Source organism: Passer domesticus, chromosome 19 (genome assembly GCF_036417665.1).
Source record: "Passer domesticus isolate bPasDom1 chromosome 19, bPasDom1.hap1, whole genome shotgun sequence".
In the NCBI taxonomy this organism is placed as follows: Eukaryota; Metazoa; Chordata; class Aves; order Passeriformes; family Passeridae; genus Passer; species Passer domesticus.
Window position 1 is genome coordinate 6,283,394 of NC_087492.1, and position 21,510 is coordinate 6,304,903.

Consider the following 21,510-nt stretch of genomic DNA (forward strand, 5'->3'; position numbering starts at 1 on the left):
GCCCCAGGCACCTCCCGGGCTGTCACAGCTGCAGATTGTCCAGGAGCAGTCCCTAATGGGATGTAAGGCCAGGATTTATTGGAGGGATGTCACAGGGATGAAAGGGGGAAAGAGAGGAAACCTGGAGAAATAGCGGTTTGGGTTTGTGTTTATTTGTGGAGGAGAAATTGTTTTAAAATGTCCTTTGGTGTGTTGGAGAAGGCAAACAGGCAGTGACAGCCCAGCCACGGGGCTGGAGGAGCCTTCACTAAAGGGAAGACCTTGATGTGCAAATTCCCTGCTCCTCCTCACCCTGCATCTCAGGATTTGCCTTTGAGAGGGAGCAAAGCTCTTTCCTTTCAACACAAAAACTGTGTTTAATTTTTCCTCTGTGACCTGAGCTTTTTCTTCCCCAGCATGTTTGTGCAGCCCTGGCTGAGTTGTGCTCTCCCAGGATGACCTCAGAGATGGACAAGCCCAACCACAGACCAGAACAAAGCCAGAAATTCCCTGGGGGAGGATGTACAAACAGAAGGGGATACAAAACCAGGACCACAACCCATCCTCATCTTTCTGTGGGACAACCAGTGCAATTTGGATGGAGATGGAGAGCACCAGCTGAGGCAGGAGCTGTGCTGGCTCAGTTCACCCCACATCCTTTCTGTGTGCACACAGCCTGTCCCTCACCACACGACAGCTTCCCTGTGCTTCAAACATCTGCCCAGGGTTGTGTTCAGCGACCTCTCAGTGTCTGACTCAGATGGGAGGGAGAAATATTTGGGGTTGATGAGTGGGGAGGGAGTGCAATCTCACTGTCAGGTGGAAAAAGGGTTCAGGGCTTGATCCTTCTGCATCCCTGATGGTGCTGGGAGAATCAGGAGCAAAAAGAGGATGTTCAGCTCTGTATCAGCAGACACAATTCAACATTTTCCAGCTCACAGTGGTTTGTTCTGCCTGATTTGGGTGCCTCCAAGAAGGACAAGTCTCTCCTGCTGCTGCTGCTGGGATGGAGCTCACTGGGCCCCTCGGGATGCCAGGGATGTGCACAGCAGGATGTGTTTGTGCTCTCTCTGTGTCTCCTGGGAGCATGTCTGAAGGGAGATGGGTGCATCCCAACTTTCTCAACTGACCCCGCGTTGTCCTGTAATTCTATTTTATTTATGTTTTTTTCCTGCTACAAAGTCACAGAAGAAGCTGAGTTGGGAGGGACCCACAAGGACCATCGAGTCCAGCTCCTGCCCTTGCACAGGAACCCTCCCTGTGCCTGAGAGAGGATTGTCCAAACAGCAACCCCTGTTAGGACACCTCCTTCCCTCCCTGGGGGAAGGCACTGGAGCCTGGCTGTGCTGCTGCTGCTGCTCTTTTTCCTGCTGCTGGTGCAAACGAAGGCGATGCTGTGGCTGTGCCCCAGCCCCTCTGAGCTGGCAGAGCTGAGTGTGGAGCAGCGCCGAGAGCAGGGGCAAAGCCGTGTTGGGGCAGGCACTCCCACACCATTCCTTCTGCTGGGGGATGTCAACTGGCGCTGCAGAACTGAAACTTTAGCAAAAAAACCCCCCAAACCACAGCGTGTTTGCTCCTGCCTCCTCTCACCCCCGGGCTCTGCTCCCCAGGGCTGTGCTGGCCCTGCTGGGGTGAGCAGGTCTGGGTCTGTCCCAGGGGAACAGGCACCTTCTGCACCTTCTCTTCCCAAACACCTCCTGTTCCTGCCGGCAGAGGTCACAGGCTATCAGCTGCTTGGGGGCTGTCTCTTAAATATCCCTTTTCTTTGTGCTGCTCTGCTGGGGCTGTGCCTGAGAAATGGTGTCAGAGCCTTTGTTCTGCCTGCACAGAGACCACGGAGGAAAAGGCTTCCAAACCCTCCCCACAGCCCTCCGTGGCTGTGCTGCCCTGGCCAGGGGGGGTTTCCAGGAGCATCACCCTTCAGTCACCTCCTGCAGCTGCAGTTTGCTGGCCCCTGCCTGGGGACAGCTGCTGCTCCTGTCCTGACCCACAGGGCCACATCCCTGGGGCTGGGCCAGGTCAGATCCTTCCCCTTTGCTCCTTCTGGGTGTCACAGAGCTGGGGACTCCCTCCATGCTGCTGCTCCAGGATCCCATTGTCCCACAGGTCCCTCTGCAGCCTCCAGCCAGCAGGAGCCAAACCCCTGGAGAGTTCAGACACAGAAAAAGGGTTTTCACCTTTCCCACGTGCAAACACTCCAGCAACAGCAGCTCCTTGCACCTGGAAACCTTGGGGAAAACTGTGCAGCTCCTGCTGGCAAAGGGCTGTGCAGGATCTTCTCCCCAGCATTTCTTGCTGCGCTGGTCCAAGTGGCTTTTTCATTGCAGTTTGCCAGGGTTTTGCTTTTCCTACAGGCTGGAAAATGCCCTTCTGGCAACCTTGGCTTTGAAGCAGCCCCACGCTGCTGGGTCAGGCTGGCCGTGGTGCTCCTGCAGTGCCCAGCTCCCTGCAGCAGCTCTGAACGCTCCCCTGCACGTGTGTTCAATAAAAAAAAAGGGAAAAAAGCATTAAATATTAAAGGAAAAACCATAGTTGCCTGGACTCAGAGCAGCTCTTAAAAATGCTAACAGCTCCAAAATCCCAGCCTTGCCTTGGCTTTGAAAGCTTCCATCTTTGCAGCAGCCTGGGGGGAGCTGGGCAAGGTGTGTGAGGAGCAGGGCTGGTGGGCAAAGTGCCCCTGAAGAAGTTCCCAGAATGAAGCCACATGGCCCAAAGCAGCAGGCAGGGAAATTCCACAACCCTGTGAACCTGCAGGGGCTGGTGTGTGCAGGGGAACTGGGAAAAAGCCCTGGAAAATCCCAGTTCTGTGCCAGGGCACTGGGAGGAGTCTGTGTCACCCAGAGGAGGGGGACACCTGCAGGGACAGGGCAGGTGCCATCCTCCCCCCAGACACTCAGGATCTGCTCCTGGGAGAGGTGTTAGAGCCCCCTCCATCAGCAGGGCCCTGAGGGGCTTTTTCTCTGCAGGGGAATGGCAATGCCTTGCTGGTCCCACCCCAATCCCAAACCCATCCCTGGGCTGGTGCGATGCTCCCTGGGATCAGGCTGCAGAGGGGGAGGTTTACAGAACAAAGCCAGGTTTTTAAGGCAAAGAGCCCTTTCCTGGCTGGGCAGGGGGCTAAGAGGATGTTGCACTGTATGTTCCTTGTTGCCCAAAGTGAAGGCTTTAGGGAACATCAGTGGGATCATTCATGTGGGTCCAGCTCAGAGCCCCCCTCTGTGCTGAACATCTTCACCAAGCCTCTAAAACCACCAAGAGCCTATTAAGAAAAAAATCATTATTTCCTAGAGCCCTTTCTTTCCCCAGGAGACTCTTGGGGGGCTCTTCCCTGATCCTGGTGCAGCTGGAACCTGCAGGATCACCTTCCTGAGCCTCCCCTGAGCTCATCCCCTGGGGCAGGCTCACCTGGACCAGCGTGGTGGGAATGGCTTTCCACAGCCACAGGCACCTGAAAGGCTCCAGCTCCCGGGTGCTCAGGGCAAGGATTTGGGGCAGGGTGTGCTGAGGGTGTACCCCAGAGCTGGATTGCTGCTGGGGTGTGGCACGACAGCTCCTCACCTCCTAAATCCCACTGGCATCTCCTCCCTGGGGGTGCCAGTGGATGCTCAGCTCCTGGCCCCGGGAGCCAAATTGTGATTGTGGCCAAAGCCCCTCGGTTCCCCCTGCCCCTGCTCCCTCCAGGGCTGTTTTTTTGGCTGCCACGTGTGGTGGGGATGGTTCTTCTGGGCATGGAGAGATGCCACAGGAGGATGATCCAGGGCTGTGGTGTTGCCTGGGGGCAGTGAGTGCCCAAACGCCCTCCCAGCCATTCTCCCACTGGGAAATGAAGGGCAGGGGCTGTGGTGCCCCCCTGGCACTGGCTGCTGTCCCCTGGCAAAGTGTCCTTGCCCACGGGTCCTTCAGCATTCCCAGTGCCAGCGCAACATTTCCACCTTGTGTGCCCTGTTTGGGTTTCCCTGCCTCAACAGGAACAGGCTTTTGGGGCAGGGGAGCGAGGTGAAGATCCCTCCCTTCCCCTGGGAGCTGGGAAAGCCTGCGAGGAGCATCTCCAGGGAGACTCTGTAAACAGGAGCAGGGGAGGGAGCAGGGGGGCTCTCCATCTGCTGCACCAGCTTTGGGCCTGGCCTGCCGTCAGATGTCTCACACAACAGGAAGCAATAAAAACTTATTACCAGCACGGGGGAGCCTCTTTTGCCTGCTGGAGAGTGGGATTCTGCCCAGAATCCCACCTAGGGGTGGCTGCTCACAGGGTTAGGGGGCTCCCGTGCTGTCAGGGCTGGTGGCAGAGGTGCCCAGCCCTGCTGCAGCAGGGGATGGTGCCAGCCCCGCCGGGATTCCCACATCCCCACATCCCTGTGCTGTCCCAGCATCAGGAGGAGCGCCCTGGCCAAGGGACTCCCAGCACCCAAACCCTGCTGGCCTGTTTAGAGCAGCCCATCCAAGCCCAGCACTCTGCTCCCTGTCAGGGAGGGAATGGGAGGACGATGGCTGGTGGGCTGCAGTGTTCACCCTTGGATGGCAGCTCCTGCCTGAGCTGGAGCATGGCTCCAAGGCAGATGTTCAGCTGGGATTTAAAGGTGGGGAGGCAGCAGCACCATCTCCCTGCCTGCCTGTAGTGAATAATTAGAGCCACATTTCCAGAAATAAGTACCTGTGGCTGGCCTGGCCAGGTTCCTGCTGCCGGATACCCAAACCCTTTATGTTTCACCTCCTTTTCCCCCACAGACGTGTTCCCAGGCCTTTGTGGACATTCCCAAACAGCTCCCACCTCACCCTGAGCGAGCTGTGTCCACGCACTGCCCCGTGCTCTGTTTACCCACCACGCTCCCTGGCACGCCCTGAACTGGAGACAGCCCGGGCTGGCGCTGCCCCTGTCTGTGTCTGAGCTCCTTTCCTGCCGGCTGGAGTCTCCCTGGCATCCTGCAGCCCCGGAGCCATCGATCTCCCCTCCCCATGCCAGCCCCGCTGCCGGCAGGGCCGCGGCGCCCGGACGGAAACCTTTAGGAAATGGCATTATTGGATTTTTATAGCACTGCAATCACTGCTGCTGCAGTTTGCTCGGCGCACAGTGCTCCTTCTGGAGCTGCCAGGGCATTCAGCATCCTGGATCCGCGGGGCTGGAGTGGGATCAGCCCCCTCAGCCCCACATCACTGCAGACTGGCCACATCCTGGCTGGGATTTCTCTCCTCTGTCTCCTTTGCCCACGGCAAAAACTGAACTTGTGACCCAGATGTGAGCAGCCTGTTATCTCGTTAGCCAGCCCAGCTTCCCCAGCAGCCTTTGATTAGCAGATAAACCCCCGAAATTCAGCCTGGGTCTCTGAGATGGGCTGGGAGATTCGCAGGTTAAACAGATAGAAGAAGCACAGGTTTGCCCATAATTATTTTCCTGAATATCTGTCGATACTAATTAAAATAGTTTCCCATAATTAAATTTAAAACAGCAAGGGAGAGCAAGGGGTCGCTGAAATCCATTTCTTTTGAATTGCTCAGGGATAAAAGGGGTTTTCAAATCAAATCAGTAAAAAAAAAATCCAAATCCCATTTTCTCCTCCTGCCTCCAAGAGAGGGACAGATTTGGGGCTGCCCTCTGAGCCTGGCAGGAAATGGGGTTTAGGGGGGTGCTGTGGGTGGCTGTAAGGAAAATTCACTGTGTCCCCAAAACCCAGCAGAGCCAGTGACACCCCAGAGCTGGATCAGGCAGGGAATGAGGAACTGGCTGTGCCCTAAATCCCAGACGGGCCAGGACATGGACAGTGCTGCTGCTGCTCCCCTGCAGGCAAACTCTGCACGGGGTGAGCTGCTTTGGAGCCCTTGCCCAAAGCTGGGGCTCCTGCTCGCTTTATTTGATGCACAATGTCATTTTACAGGAGGAAAGGGGTTTGGACACAGCACTGCCAGCACTTCCCAGCTTGGCTGGGGGTGCCAGGAGGTGTTGGGGGCTGGAGGAGCCATCCCCCTGTTCCTGGCCACTGCAGGACACCCCTCACATGCAGGGCATCTCCCGTGGCACCAAAACTGCAGGATTTTGTTTTGTCCTGAGCAGGAAGATCCCACTGTGCTGGCACACTCTGCTCTGCCCGGAATCACCGGGATCCCCTGGAGCCCAGCACCTCCAGCACAGCTCTGGAAGCAGCTCTAAAACTTGGCTGAGGCTCTGGGCAGTGACCCGAGAGCCCTCCCCAGCTCAGGCTTTCCCTGCCTCGGGACACAGGGTTTGGCAGCCAGAGCTGCACTCTTGGGAGCAGCTCTGGGGACACTGGGACATCCCTGGGCTGCTGCAAGGTCACCAGGGCTGGGGTGACCAGCTGAGGGGAGCAGGGCCATGCCATGGCAGTGGGAGCTGCTGGAAGCTGCAAAACTCTGAGGTCAGGAGAGAAAACAACAGCCCACATCCAACACCTGTCCCCCCCGGGAGGGATCTTGGGACAAATCAGTGAGCTTGTCATTTTTATTTTGGATGGAAGGAGGTGACAGCTCTGCCTGAGGGACAAGGTTCAGCAGCTCCAGGGGACTGGCAAGACCCAGGTATCCTGGAGAGCTGGCAAACCTCTGGCACAGAGGCTGCCCGTGGTGGGGAGCAGCTCCTGGCCCTGCCCAGACCCCCTTGCACAAAGGAAGCTGTGCCTAAAGCCCAAAGCAGCCCAGCTCTGCCAGGCTGGGGCTGCTGGGGTCTCCCAGGGCTGGAACAGCCAGGAAAAAGGAGGATGAGGAAGAGGGGGATCGTGAGCAGCTCACCAAAATTAGCCAGGCAGATTGACAGCGTTCAGCTGTGCCAACAGCCACGTGGGGATATCCGGAATATCTCAGGGTTTGGAGCTGCCTGGGCTCAGTTCCCGTGGTCCCTCCATCCCCAGAAGCTTCCTCAGGCCCCTGGGATGCTGGTGTTGATGGCAGCTGGGACGCTGGCTCCAGCACACGGGGACAGAGGTCCTGCCCTCCCCGGCGCTGCAGACATCACTGCCTGTAGCTGCTGTAATGGGTTTCTAAAATTAGCTGCACACTCTGCCCTTGGACTCGAGCAGGACATTTCTCAGTTGTTTAATATCAAAAGTCCAAAAAAAATAAAAAAGGAAACAGAGCACAAAAGCCAGCCAGTCAATGCATGGCTAAGTTTATTTTATCACTTGTCCAACAGAACTCAACATCTATTTTAAGTCATTTATGAGGAGTACAAGTGTGAATAGCTGCAGAAGTTTTGCAATTCCAAGACACCACATACAGCTGCTAAAAAAAGCAATTTTAACCTTCCCAACAAAGCCTCAAAAAGCAGCCCACCCTTCCCTGGATCGTGTTTCCCATCTAGTGATTTCAGGCAGCCAAAGCTCATCTCCCCCAGATCTGAAGTGGATTGGTTTATGCAGAGGGCCCCAGCCATGGCAGCATCACCCCCTCACTGCTTCCCTTCCACTTGGGCTCGGTTTTCCCTGTGCTGAGCAGGACAGGTGCAGGTTGGTCCCTCGGGGTTTATCCCTCCCTTCAATTTATGAGGATTTTACATTTTGCCATTGGCCACAGCTCCTATAAATAAACCCTGGCTCCCGTGGCAGATGTGAGGCCTTTCCCTGCCTGCACGCTCCGTTAGAGGCCCTGCCTTCCCAGCAACAGGAAGGGAATGGATGGGAGTCTGCAATGAAATATTAATTGGGAGCAATGCTGCTCTCCTGTCTACAGAGAGGAATTTTAATTGAGGACCACGTTAACAAGCTAATACCTTCCCTCACCATGTGGTCACAGCAGGAAGGAGAGATGGCTGCGACCTGCTCTTTTTAATTGGAGCTTTTCCTATCACCTCTGTCTCCCCAAATCAGCCCAAATTAGCAGCCCAGTGCTCATCACCCAGCAAACCCAATCACCAGCAACTGCTTGATTTGACTTGTGGTTTCCTAAGAGGCAGAAACATCTCAGCAAGGAGAGTCTGGAGCATCCCTGTGAGGTCAGGCCTGACCAGCAGCACCTCCCTTCATGCCCTTTAAGTCCTGGCTATTGCTAATTATTCCCACACTGAGGGCTCCAGGTCAAGAAGGGCATTGCCAGTGCCCAGCAGCATGGGCAGGAGACCCCCAGAGCTGGAGCAAAGCAGGAATTCTCAAACAGCACAACACCTGGAAATGCAAGTTCAGGAGGCTGCCTTTCCTCCCCATTTCTGGCTGGATTCAGCCCACCCAGGGCTGCACTGGACTTCAGACAGGATGGAGAGAGATGTGGACCTGGGAGGAGGGGTACCCCTGATCTTGCATTTTCCATGTTCTGGTAAGGGCTGAGCTCTCTGAGGAAAACATGGGAACTGCTGCAGCCCTTCCAGGGCTGGCGATGACTCTCCCTTAGCTGAGGTTTTAGTTTCACGGGTGGGAGTGGGGGGATCATTGCCTTCATCCTACAAAGCAGAGAGCAAAGCACAGCAAGCAGCCGGCAGCGGCGGGGCTGCAGGGGCCGTGCCCAGGGTCACTGCCACATGCCACCCACGTCCCCGTTCTTGTGGAACTCGTGGAGGTGGTCAGCATACCTGGGGAGAGAGCAGAGCCACGTTAGCCTGCAGCCAGCCCCAGGTGCTCGGGCAGCCCAGCACTGACTCCAAGGGGCCGTTCCTTGAGGACAAGCACCGTGCTCTGCTCCAGAGCCAGCAGGGAATTGGAGTCATGGCACGGGTCTGACACCCCCCAGGTCTCCAAGATCACTTTTATAAACCTTTATCATAAATCTTTATCAGGATTCCTCCTGGGCAAGGGCTGCCTGCAGGAAAGGCTTTGGAGAACACCCAACAGAACACAAGCGGTCCCCTGGTCCGTGAGCTTTTTCTCCCCCCTCCCTCACTGGGTTTAAAGCCCAATTAACTGGCCCTGTTTCCAGCACTGGGGTGCCCAAAAAATCTGCTGCAGACCACCAAGGCCTGCCCACCAAGCAAGCCCCGGGGCCGGGCTGGCCCAACCTCTCACTCACTTCTTAGCACAGAAGGCGCTGCAGTCCCGTCCCACGCTCTCGCTCCAGGCGGTTTTGTAGAGCACCTGCAAGGGAAGGAACGGGATCATCTCTGCCCCCACCTCCATCCCAGCCCCTCCTCACTGCAGTCTGTGCCACTGCTGTGCCAGCCTGGCCCTGCCATGCCATCCTGAGAGGCACTTGTGACAGGGCAAAGGAATGGCTTCAAACTGATAGAGGGCAGGTTTAGGTGTGATACCAGGGAGGAATTCTTCCCTGGGAGGGTGGGCAGGCCCTGGCACAGGGTGCCCAGAGCAGCTGTGGCTGCCCCTGGATCCCTGGCAGTGCCCAAGGCCAGGATGGACAGGGTTTGGAGCAGCCTGGGCTGGTGGAAGGTGTCCCTGCCATGGCAGGGTGGCACTGGGGGATTTTTAAGGTCCCTTCCCAGCCACGCTGTGATTCTGTGGTCACCAGAGTGGGGAACCCCAGTGTGCTGCAGGGGCTGCCCTCAGGATGGTCAAGATGACCTTTCCCAGTGGGTTATTTTTACTGGGACAGTGCTGCTGTGGCTCTGGTGGTTTGGGATGAGGCTCAGGGCTGCACATGGATGGAGATGTATTTTTGGAACAGGCTTAAGGAAGGTCAGTGCCTGGCTTGGCTCCTTTTTACCTTCGTGCCTCCGTGTTCCCATTGCAGAGCCGAGGTCTGAGGAGGCAGGAGGCAGTGCTGGGCTTTGGGAAGAGGGAGAACCCTCCCATCCCCAGCTGATTGCTTCAAGCCTTGGGGGTTTGTAAGCTGTTCCACCAGGGAATCACCCTAAGCACACAAACACCCACCAGCACACCCAGAGCAGGGTAACTGGAGTCTCCCAGGACTGTGGCAGAGATGTCACTGCCACTGTGGGGATGGAGGAGCAGGGGCACACACAGTTCATCCCCAGCCAGGCAGTGCTGGGTGCTGGATTTCAGGCTCTTTTGTGTCTAGATGATGTAAGATCATTCCAGCCATGTAATATTTATGAATTTTCTTTTTTTTTCTTTTTTTTTTTGGGTTAGAGCTTTAAACTTTAATGATGTTTAACTTTTTATTTCCTTTGCTCCTTTCCTCACCAAAATAACTTTGAGAGCAGGACAGAAATATTGTTCTGATTTGGCTTTCATCTCACTTCCTTGTTTAATTATTGATGATTGTTTGGCTTTTTTTTCCTCCCTGAAATGACAAATAAACTTCCAGAAACTGTGCAAGGATACATGAGGAGTTTGCACCATGACAAACTCCCAGGAGATCTGGGCTGGCTGAAGCCTCCATACCTCCCAATCCTCTGCTTCTTTCCTTTCAACCCTAATGGGAAAACTTGAAAACTAGAGAAAAACAGAGCCACAGGGCATGTTAGGAGCAGGGGGAGAGCCAGAGCTCATCCCTGGAGAGGCAGCAAATGAATTCCACTGAGCTGGAGGTTATGATGCACCCAGGAATAGGATCCTCATGGTCTACAACCAGGTAGTGTGGGCTCAGGGGCATGCATTTTATTCCTTACTGATGGTATTAGATTAATAATAATTAACCAAAATTTTGCTGCCCACTAAGCAGAGCTTGCTTGGCAACACATTAAACTCAGTGTGAGCTCCTGGCTTGGCACCACCACGATGCCATGGCTGATCCCAGGAACGACATGAGCACACAGACAGCTCCCAGCTCCTGCCCTTGGGCAAGCCTGTGCCCACCCAGGGTGGGGTTTCCACCCTGTGCAGCCGAGGGGACATCCCTTGGCACGCCCATGTCCCACGCTCCATCCCTGCCGTGCCTGCAGAGCCACCGGCACGCTCTGGCTTGGCACAACACCTCAGACCAGCCCAAACCCCCCCTGGAGGGGAGGACAGGGTGTTCTGTCTCAGTGCCCACCCCCGTGGGGCACCCCTCACCAGGAAGACGAGGCAGTGCAGGAGCAGGGTGTAGAAGAAGGCCACGGTGCGAGCGGTCTTGTTGGACAGGATGAGCCGGCCCTGCGGGAGAGCAGAATGGAGATCCCACTTCAGTGAGGATCACTGGACAGCAGCTCCCCTCAAACGGGCTCGGGGAGGTCCTGGCCAGCACTGGGAGCCTGCTCCTGCCAGAGCCTGCACAGACGTGCAGTGAGGTGGTGTTTGCCACCCCCTGTGCCCAGCTCTGAGCAGTGATGCTCCTTCAGAGGCTGCACAAGAGCCCATGCTCTCAGCCCAAACATGCCCAAACCAAGGTGGGTTCAGTGTGGGCTTTCCCCCACTGAAAACCCTTCTGGGGGTTTGTTCTGAGTTGCTTCAGCCCAGCCCTCTCCAGCAGCTCTCCCTGCTCCTGCTGTGCCAGCCCTGCTCCTCAGAGAAGCCCCAGCAGTAATTAAGCTCTGCACATCTTTAATTTGTGAGCTCAAACAACTTTGTGATTTGCAGTGTCCCCTTCTTGCCTCCTGAGCAGGGCACTGGAGCCAAGGCTGTGTTGGTGTCCCCAGAGCTGGGCCCTGGTGTCCCCTTGCTCTGTCCCAAAAGCTTTGCTCTCCACCCTTGCAGAGCCTGTGCCACCCCCAAGCTCACTGGGGGCTGGAAACCTGTGGGGTTGGGATGAATTGCCCTCCACCCCTCATTTTGGACAGGCCACTGAACCACAACCAGCCCCTGATGATGCCTGAGCCCTTTTGGCACAGCACACCAAGGTCCCAGTGGGAAAACCTTCATGCCCACCCCTTCAAAAGCACAAAAACCAGGAGCAGCAGAGCAGTGGCTTCATAGGACGGGTCCTGCCTTCCTTCATAGCCACTCTTTATTCCTGCTGGAACCCAGGGACTCATTATGGACATAAGCACATTCCCCAGACACCACACAGGCTTTCCAAAGCTGGCATTAAAACCCACAGATCTCCCACCAAACCCATTCCGGGCTGAAATCGTCTTTGCTATTCACGGCCACGGCGGAGGCTGCTGTAACAAACAAGATTATGTTCTTAAATATTCCCAAGGAATAACTCCCCTAAGTCAGTTTTTTTTGTGAATGCCTTTCATTAATTCTCCGTGGTGCTAGCACGCCACACAATCCATATTCATGTTGGCATTTGCTTGGTTTTTATGCAAATGACAGCTCTGCCTTTATTCCAGGATATCTCTGTGTTCTCTCAGCCCCACAGTCCCACATTCACCTCCCTTGTGCTGGAGAGCTGGGGGTTAACTCAGCCAAAACCCCGTCCTGAGCCTGCTGCTAATGCCACAAATTCCACTATAAGTCAGATTTCCTCAATAACCATATTTTTAGCTCAGAAAGTTATACCCAAGAGACGGCAGCCCAAGCTGGCAGTGGCAGCAGTCACCTCTGTGGCTCAGACAAGGACCCTCTGCTCTGCAGACACCACAGCTTCCCCAGGATCTCCCCTGGCGCTTTTGTGGAAGGAAGGGCCAGAGCAGGAAGGATCAGGGCTTAGCAAGGGGTTTTTAAGGAGAATGCAATGAGAAGCCAATGCGTGGAGCAGAGATCTTCCCTGGAGTGCTGGACCCTCTGCAGCCCCTCACACTCCTGCTCCCCACATGTTGGGGTGCTGGGGCTCTCTGGGGGGGTCTCTGTGGGGCTCAGGCTTTGCCCCTGGCTGGGGGTGCAGCCTGAGCCCCACACCATGTTACAAACCAGAGGAGAGGTGCTTGGAGTCATAGAACAGAATCACAATTGTCTAAGTTGGGACAGAAATCCTTGAGCCCAACCATCACTGCCAAGCCCACCACCAAACCACGTCCCCAGGTGCCACATCTCCCCGTCCCTGAAACGCCTCTGGGGACAGTGATGCCACCACTGCCCTGGGCAGCAAGGGAGGAAAGGGACTGCTCCTAACCCAAGCTCCAGCTCTGCACCCCGCCCAGGACAGCAGGATGGGCCCTTCCACTGCCCCAGAGCCCCATTCCCCTGCAGGACTGGGCTAAGATCCCCTCAGCTCCCAGCAGTGCTCACCATGCTCAGCGTGGCTTTGTCCCAGGGACTGAGGCTCAGGTACTTCCTCTGGCGTTCCTACAAGGAAACCATACAAGATTTGGAGTCTCAGAAGGCTATTTGGGGTTTGCAAAACACAGAAGGAGCTGTGTGCCCCAGGATGGTTCTATTTGCCCCCTGACCCCAGCCATCATCTGGGCACAGTGACTTTTATTTATTTTGTTTTGTTTTTGAAAGCAAAGGATGTTTGAGTGCATTTCATTCTATCGGAGCTCCCTGGATTTCATCTGGGCATGATCCCAGAGGGGCTGATGCAGAGGGAGGGTGCTGGGAGCCTTTCATACCTTCCTGCTGAAGGAGGAGAAGGGGTCCAGGCGTTCCTCGTACTGCGAGGAGTAGCGCTGCTCCGTGTCATCCCTGCTGCTGCCCTGTGGGAGCAAAGGCAGGTGAGAGCCACAGGGACACCCAGCACAGGAACAGAACCCTGAGCTCCCCCATTTGGAAGAAAACACCCCCAAAGGATGGAGCAGCACAGCCCAGAGCTGAGCCACGGGGCTGACAGCATCTGTCCCCTTCAGAAAGGAGAAGCACAACAGGAGCTGTGGAATAAAGTCCTTTTTTCACAGAATTGTGGAATGGTTTAGGGTTGGTTTGTTTCAGTATTTTGGGCCCTTTCCATGAAATAATTGTCACCTGTGTCATCCTCACAGAGCTCACCTGGGCTGCTGCAAATCCCACCCTGAACTCCCCTGCTGCTGGGCCAGGTGGGAGGGAGACAGAGGCTTAGGAGGAGGAAATCATTGCTCAAACATAGAGCTGTTATAGGCTGGAAAGAGGGCAAGGAAAATGAAGAAAACCCCTTGAAAGAAGGGAAAGATTAGGGTGGGTGCAGACAGGATGGATTTTATCCTTCTCCTGTATAATTCCCCTTACACAGCCCTGCTGCAGGGAGCCCCGAGGATGCTCGTGCAGCCTCCCTGCTCCTCCTTCCTCCACCTCTGCAGGAGCTGCAGAATCCACACCATTCCTGCCCAAACCCAGCCTGGGAAGAGCCCACGCTGCCACCAGCCCTGGGCACAGCCTGCTGCAGGCTCTGGCTCCTTGCTGCACTGCTGGTTCCCTGTCCCAGCACGGCACCACTCCGCAGTGCTCGCACTCCCCCAGGGCTTTCTGGACCTGTTCCTACGTGCACAGGGCTGCCCTGCCTGGTTGTTACACCTCTGTGTAAACCTTTAGTAAGCCTCACACTCTGCAACCCGAGCCTGGGGTCACTGTGGTGAGAGCAGAGCCCGATTTAGGGGTGAGGAGCTGCCGCAGCCTGGCCAGTGCAGTGATCTTTGCTGAGTATTTTTAACGTGTCACATGTCCCATTAGGGGGTGAATTATGCAATCCCCTGCGCTGCTGCCATGGAGGGCTTTGCTCTTTAGCTCATGGCAATGGCATTCAGGGGTTGCCTTGTGGCAGAGGATAAACATGGAGATGATATTCCACAGGAGAAAGGGGAAAAAAATGTCAGAGGGGACGACCTGGCGTCATCACGGGGACATAAAGAAAGAACCAAATAAGGTGCCTCAAGCTGCAGGAGTTTCCCACCACCAAATGCTATTAAAATATCCCTCAACAAAGCAGACTCGGTGCAGGCAGCACGGAAAGGCAGCAGCCAGGGGGAAGGAAGGCAGGGAATGGGTGTCCCCTCTGTGAGTGGCACTTTGGCATTTCTAAGGAAAGCCCGAGGTCAGGAGAGCCTGGCTCTGACAGGGAAGGGCTGGCAGTGGAAAGCTCCCAGGAACTCCTGAGGGACACAGCAGGAGCAGAGCAGGTTGCAGCAAAGTCTGATTCCCCTTCCCAGTCTTCTCCTGCCCTTTCTGGGATGATTTTGGGCTGGCTTCTTCTCTTTTGTCTTCTGGCTGCTCAGGGAGCAGCTCTCTCTGCTGGCTACAAGAAGTTCAGGAATGAGCACAAGTGGGACAGGATGAATTATTTTCCAGGCTGCGCTGCAGGGGTTTGTTGCAGGAGGTCCCAGTTTAACCTCTGGCAGCCTGGTCAGGCAGAAGTACCCCCACCTGCCTGCTCGAGCACCACACTGCCAGCAGTGAGCAGCAGAGCGGGCTGTAGCAGCTCTGTTAGGGAGGATCTTTCTGCCAAAGATCCCTCAGCACAGTTCTGAACTGCCCTCCTGGCTGGGAGAACCTTTCCCACCCCAATTAGCTCCAACTTCCATGCAGGCTGCACACTGGAAATGTGCAATTTCTGTGTCTGGGGCTGTCTGCTGTGTGAGCCCAGCCCGAGGAGGGACAGACAGACGGACAGGTGGACACTCACCCGGCCAGGGTAGCTCTGCAGGAACTTGATCTTCTCGTAGAGCTTGATGTTGTCAGCTCTGAGGGTGTCCAGCTCGCTCTGCAGGGCGTGCACCGTGTGCTGCAGCATCCTGTTCTCCTGCACGGGGAGCAGAGGGACAGTGGCATCCAGCCAGGGGGGACTGGGGGCATCCAGGCATCAGTCCCTTTCCTCCCAGGAATTAAACCCCCCTGGCTTGGAATTCAAATTGCTCCCTAATTAAAACTGGGCCAGGTGTGGCAGAAGGGGGCTCCCAGTCCTGGCCAAGAAGCCCAGGAAGGGCTGGGGTAGCCAAGGAGGATGAGGGGGGCTTTGGGATGGGACATGGCTCCCACAGGAGCTGCAGACACAACCAGACAGCTTGGAAAAGCTCATTTTGAGCTCTACTTCAATTTGTTATCCCAAAATGTATCATCTATGTGCTTTTTCCATGGCACTCCCAAACACTGTGCCAGGAGCACAGGGACACAGGGACAGAGGGACAGTGGGACAGAGGGACAGAGGGGTCTTTTGGGTCCCTGCAGCCCCAGCCCCAGCAGCCTCACCCCCTCCAGCTCCTGGTTCTTGGCCCGGAAGCGTTCCCTCTGGCTGGAGATGATGGACAGCAGGGAGTCCACCTGGCCCTCGGGGAAGGAGGGGCCAGGGGATGCAGGGTGACCTGTGGACGAGGTTTGGTGTGAGAGGTGACCTGGTAGGTGCCCACCACCCACGCCAGGGGTGTGCTCAAGGTCCTCCTGCTGTGGGACCTTGGGGACACCCAAATCCACCCCTGTGCACAGTTATTACAACATAGACTGCTATTTATGTGGTTTTTTCCATTTTTTTGACTCAAAATGAACAGGAAAACCAACTGCATTACTTGGTGCAAGCCCTGGCTGCCTTTCCCTGACTCAAACCCTCCCCATCCCTGCCAGACTCTCTCCTTGGCCTCTGCAGCAGCTGCAGCATTAAAATAAAGCCCCAGAGCCACAATCCTCTCTCCCCCACCCCAACCCCTCCTCCACCACCAGCTTGCTATGCCCAGGACCCCAATTTTTGGGTGTTCCACATGGGTTCCCCCCTTGATGGGGCTCTGTGGGTGCCTGGGGGGCTGTGGCCATCCCTGCTCTTCCTTCCTGGCAGTGGCATTCACAGCCAAGGAGAAATGTGTCCCCAAGGCCATGACTCAACCAGCTGCACTGAGCAGTTATTCATGGAGCAGGATGGGTGGCTGCAGGTTGTTTAGCTTGGTGGGACTGTTGCTGTGATAATGTTTATCTTGTGTTTTCAAAACCTTTCAAAACAAACAAAAAAAGAACCAAGCAAAAAATAAGAAAAAAAAAGGAAAGGATTTTTTTTACCCCCAGAGGAGCAAGGAGTTGTTATTTTTTTGATTCATTTTCTCCTGCAGACCTCAGCACAGGGGCTGATGTACAGGAAATGTTTCACTCTCTGGCTCTGGAGGGGTTTGCTGTGGGAAGAGCAGGAGGCAGAGCACAGAGCTGGTGGGTTCAGCCTGGGTTCTCCAGCTCAGCACAGCCTGGCACGTGCCCGCTGCACCCCTGGGAGCCCCAAAGGATGGCACAGCGTGCCCAGCAGGGAGAGCTGCCCAGAGGGGACCCGGTGAGCAGGAGCTGCAGCCCTGGAGAAGGGACCCCCTGCCCCCCTCACCATAAAACTGCGCCGTGGCCTCCTTGATGGGCTCGGGGATCCTCTCCAGCCCGGGGCTGGCCGCGCCCTGGCAGCACAAAGGGCAGAAATTAAACATTGTCCTGGGAAAGCAGCCCCTGCTGGTGCTGCCCCGGCAGCCGCAGCCCTTCCCTGCAGGATGGGGCTGAGCCAGCGGGGCTAAACGGGGAGGGGAAGGGATGGACGGGCCCTGGGGGACACCGGTGCCACCCCTCCCAGCCAGCACCGCCCCACGGCACCGCCCCTGCTGGGTGAATGATCAGAAAGAAAAGGAAATATAATAATAATAATAATAATAATAATAATAATAATAATAATAATAATAATAATAATAATAATAACAACAATAACAACAACAACAACAATAACAATAATAACAACAATAACAATAACAACAATATTGTATTAGTAATTAATAATAAATAATAATTATAATAATGATAAAAATCAGTAATTAATAATAATAATGAATGTTAATAATTAATTATGATTAATAATAATTTAAAAACCAATGGTAATTATAATAATAAATATTTGTAATTCATAATAAAGAATAATGATAATAACGAAAATTAATACTTAATAATGATAATAATGAATGTTAAAAATCAATTATTATTGTTGATAATAATATAACAATTATAATGATAATAACAAATATTAGTAATTAATAATAAATAGTAATTATAATAACGAAGAAATAGTAATTAGTGATGATGATGTATATTAATAATTAATTATTGTTGTTAAAAATAACAACAATAATAATAAGCGCAATGATAGTGATAATAATAAATATTAGTAATTAAGAATAAATAATGGTAAAATAACGAAAATTAATAATGATAATTATGATTACTAATAATTAAGTAGTAGTTGTAGTAGTAATAATAATAATGAATGTTTAAAATTAATCATTACTGTTAATAATAAATAATAAAATTGATAATGCTAATAATATTACCAATTGATAATAAATAATAATAATAACAACAAAAAGTAATAATTAATAATGATAATAATGAATGTTAAAATAAATTATTATTATTAATAATATAACAATTATAATGATAACATATATTAGTAATTAATAATAAATACAAACGACATTAATGAAAAATTAATAATTAATGATGACTATTTTATTATTATTATTATTATTATTATTATTATTAATAATAATAATAATAATAATAATAATAATAATAATAATAATAGTAAATGATGATAACAACAACCCCAAAAAAACAAAAACAAGAAGGGGGCACGGCCTGTGCCCGGCCTGGGCAGGGTTACCTCAGCCTCGGGGCGCGGCACGGCAGACAGGGCCTGGATGGTGCTGAGGTCGTGCTCCAGCTTGGCCACGAGCTCCTTCTGGGCAGCCAGGGTGGCCACGGCCTCGCTCAGCTGGATCTGCAGCTCGGCACAGCGCACTGCGAAACACGGCCAGGGCTGTCAGCCCGGGCCCGGCTGTGCCGGGGGCACCAGGGAGCCCTGAGCGCCCCGGGGCACCCGAGCAGCTCAGAGCAGCAGCCCGGCTCTCTGCTCCTGCCTGGGGGCACAGCAGCAGCTCTGCCCACCCCGGGGTCCAGCCCTCCCTGGGATGGGCACAGTCCCTGGGGGGAGCAGTGCCACCTCCCAGTGCCAGTGCCAGTGCCACCTCCCAGTGCCACCTCCCAGTGCCAGTGCCACCTCCCAGTGCCACCTCCCAGTGCCACCTCCCAGTGCCAGTGCCACCTCCCAGTGCCACCTCCCAGTGCCACCTCCCAGTGCCACCTGCCAGTGCCAGTGCCAGTGCCACCTCCCAGTGCCACCTGCCAGTGCCACTTCCCAGTGCCACCTCCCAGTGCCAGTGCCACCTCCCAGTGCCAGTGCCACCTCCCAGTGCCACCTCCCAGTGCCACCTCCCAGTGCCAGTGCCACCTCCCAGTGCCACCTCCCAGTGCCAGCTGCCAGTGCCAGCTGCCAGTGCCACCTCCCAGTGCCACCTCCCAGTGCCACCTCCCAGTGCCAGTGCCACCTGCCAGTGCCACCTCCCAGTGCCAGTGCCACCTCCCAGTGCCACCTCCCAGTGCCAGTGCCACCTCCCAGTGCCACCTGCCAGTGCCACCTCCCAGTGCCAGCTCCCAGTGCCAGTGCCACCTCCCAGTGCCATCTCCCAGTGCCACCTGCCAGTGCCACCTCCCAGTGCCAGTGCCACCTGCCAGTGCCACCTGCCAGTGCCACCTGCCAGTGCCACCTCCCAGTGCCACCTCCCAGTGCCAGCTCCCAGTGCCACCTGCCAGTGCCAGTGCCATCTCCCAGTGCCACCTCCCAGTGCCACCTGCCAGTGCCAGTGCCATCTCCCAGTGCCACCTCCCAGTGCCACCTCCCAGTGCCAGTGCCAGTGCCACCTCCCAGTGCCACCTCCCAGTGCCAGCTCCCAGTGCCAGTGCCACCTCCCAGTGCCACCTCCCAGTGCCACCTGCCAGTGCCAGTGCCATCTCCCAGTGCCACCTCCCAGTGCCACCTCCCAGTGCCAGTGCCACCTCCCAGTGCCAGCTCCCAGTGCCACCTGCCAGTGCCAGTGCCAGTGCCACCTCCCAGTGCCACCTCCCAGTGCCAGCTCCCAGTGCCAGTGCCAGCTGCCTGCACTGGCACAGCTGCTTCAAAGGCACCAGCCAGGCATTTTTGGTGCCCGGGGGTACCTGGCAGCATCCTGGCTGGGCAGAGCAGGGGCACGTGGAGGGGATTAAGGGGAGCTGAGCCCAGGTCTGCTCTGCACAGGAAAGGTGATGGAAGAGGCTGTGGGGGCTGGGAGAGGCACTCACAGGGCAGATGGGGCAGCGGGGGCCTGCAGCAGGGTGGGGACACCCCCAGGAGGGGCTCAGGTGGCACCACTCCTGCCCCGGGCACGGGGCCAGGCTGTGCAGCCCCCGGCACTCCCGCTCAGCCAATTTTCTACAAAGGATCCCTCTTCCCAGCTGCCCCCCCAGAGTAAAACCCACACCCTAAACCACAACAGGCACTGCTGGAATGCTCCAGGAGCAAAACAAAAAGCTCTGTTCCCCTCGTGTAACCCCAGATGGGCCCAGATGTGAAGCAGTGAAGCTGCAGCTACAGAGGCACGGGAGCAGCCCCACAGGGCAAGCTCTGTGCTCCATTGGCAAATCCACCCCAAAACTGTCCTGCAGCAGAACTCGACCTGTTTCACCTTTGTCCCTGGCTGCCAGCAGTGTCTGAGGCTCTCCCTGGCTGGAAAACCTGCTCAGCTCCAGGTCCAGAGCTGGTGTTCTGCACTGCCAGCATCTCCACTGTGGGGATGCAGGATTCACCCCTCTGTGCCTGGATTTCCAGGTGGGTCAAAGCTCAGGTCCCATCTGTTCCAGTCCCTCCCTGATAATTCCTGTTGTAATTATTCCCCTAATTTCCAGACAGCTGGAAGGCAAAAAATTTCCTCATTTATCAACAGCCAGGGAGCAAGAAGTGCAGGGGTTGCCTGGGGAGCAGCAAGGGCAGGCTGTCCTCAGGGCTCCTACTCTCACTGAGCCTTCAGACAACGTGTGCACAGCTCAATTCCAGCTCTCCCAGTCTTGCCAGGCTGGGAAATGCTCCACACACCCAGAAACCAGCTGTGGAGAGAGCTCCTGGCACAGGGAGTGATGCCCTGGCCACAGGGCTGGACTGAGAGCAGCAGGGATGGAGGCTCAAAGTGATGCCCAAAGTGACACTGCTTCCCCAGGAATCAGGGTCTTTGCTGGGGCAAATTCCCCTTTTTTTGTAGACGTGGCACTTGGGGACATGGGAGTGATGGAGTAAGGATGATCTTAAAGGTCTTTTTCAACCTAAACCGTAAGAAAGACAATTACTGTGTTGGTGTAATGGAATCTCAGAGTGGTTTGGGTTGGGAACAAACTTAAAGCCCATCTCATTCCACCCCCTGCCATGGGCAGGGACACCTTCCACCTGCTCCAAGCCCTGTCCAGCCTGGCCTTGGGCACTTTCAGGGATCCAGGGGCAGTCACAGCTGCTCTGTGCCAGGGCCTAACCCCCTCACAGAGAAGAATTCCTTCCCAATTTCCAGTCTAAACTTAGACTGGATAAACTTCTTTCTGTTTAAAGCCATTCTCCTTCCCATGTTATTCAGAAGCACCAAGCCTCACTGCAGGGAAAGGGGGGTGGCACATGCTTTGAACACAACATGGATTTATTTTTTCCCCCTCTGATATTTACATTTTAGAGCCCCAATAAGAGACTCAGGATGGAGCAGTAGTTGTGCTAAAGACACATCCCACTGGAGGTCAGTATTTCTCCAGGAATGGGGAATCCCTGCCTGCTCCAAAACATGGGTGGCCTGATGCAAAATATTTGCATCAACAAGATTTGGAAAGAAGAAAACCTCTTCCCTACGGTTAATTATTCAATTGGCTGTCTTTTAAAATTGCATTAAAATGTAATTGGGAAGCTGTTGCTGGCCAAACGTGGGCTGGGGGGCCCAATTCTGCACGAGGCACTGCTGAGCACCCTGCTCAAGATTCACCAGGAGGTTACCTGGGGCAGGAATTGCTCCCTGGCCTCCCACCCTGCCCAAAAATCCTCTGCAGAGCTGAGCTTTGGAGCCTGCAGAAGGAGACCCAGCTCCTGCATCTCTCTCTTAAATGATCCTTTTGGCTTCTGAGTTAC

General features: G+C 54.6%; 1 protein-coding gene across 2 annotated transcripts in view; it reads right to left on the bottom strand.

Annotated features, from left to right (window-relative positions):
- Nucleotides 1–7,077: 7,077 nt before the first annotated feature.
- Nucleotides 7,078–21,510, bottom strand: part of CUX1 (cut like homeobox 1) — a 307,940-nt gene continuing 293,507 nt past the window's right edge. For both annotated transcript variants that reach the window (XM_064394621.1, XM_064394622.1), the window contains 9 exons: nucleotides 18,145–18,281; nucleotides 16,831–16,897; nucleotides 15,726–15,838; nucleotides 15,163–15,279; nucleotides 13,184–13,267; nucleotides 12,861–12,917; nucleotides 10,821–10,901; nucleotides 8,920–8,984; nucleotides 7,078–8,485 (listed from right to left, as the gene is read on the bottom strand). In XM_064394621.1, coding sequence (XP_064250691.1) covers nucleotides 8,425–8,485; nucleotides 8,920–8,984; nucleotides 10,821–10,901; nucleotides 12,861–12,917; nucleotides 13,184–13,267; nucleotides 15,163–15,279; nucleotides 15,726–15,838; nucleotides 16,831–16,897; nucleotides 18,145–18,281 — 782 coding nt within the window. In that variant the 3' untranslated portion in view covers nucleotides 7,078–8,424. The remainder of the gene's footprint in view (nucleotides 8,486–8,919; nucleotides 8,985–10,820; nucleotides 10,902–12,860; nucleotides 12,918–13,183; nucleotides 13,268–15,162; nucleotides 15,280–15,725; nucleotides 15,839–16,830; nucleotides 16,898–18,144; nucleotides 18,282–21,510) is intronic.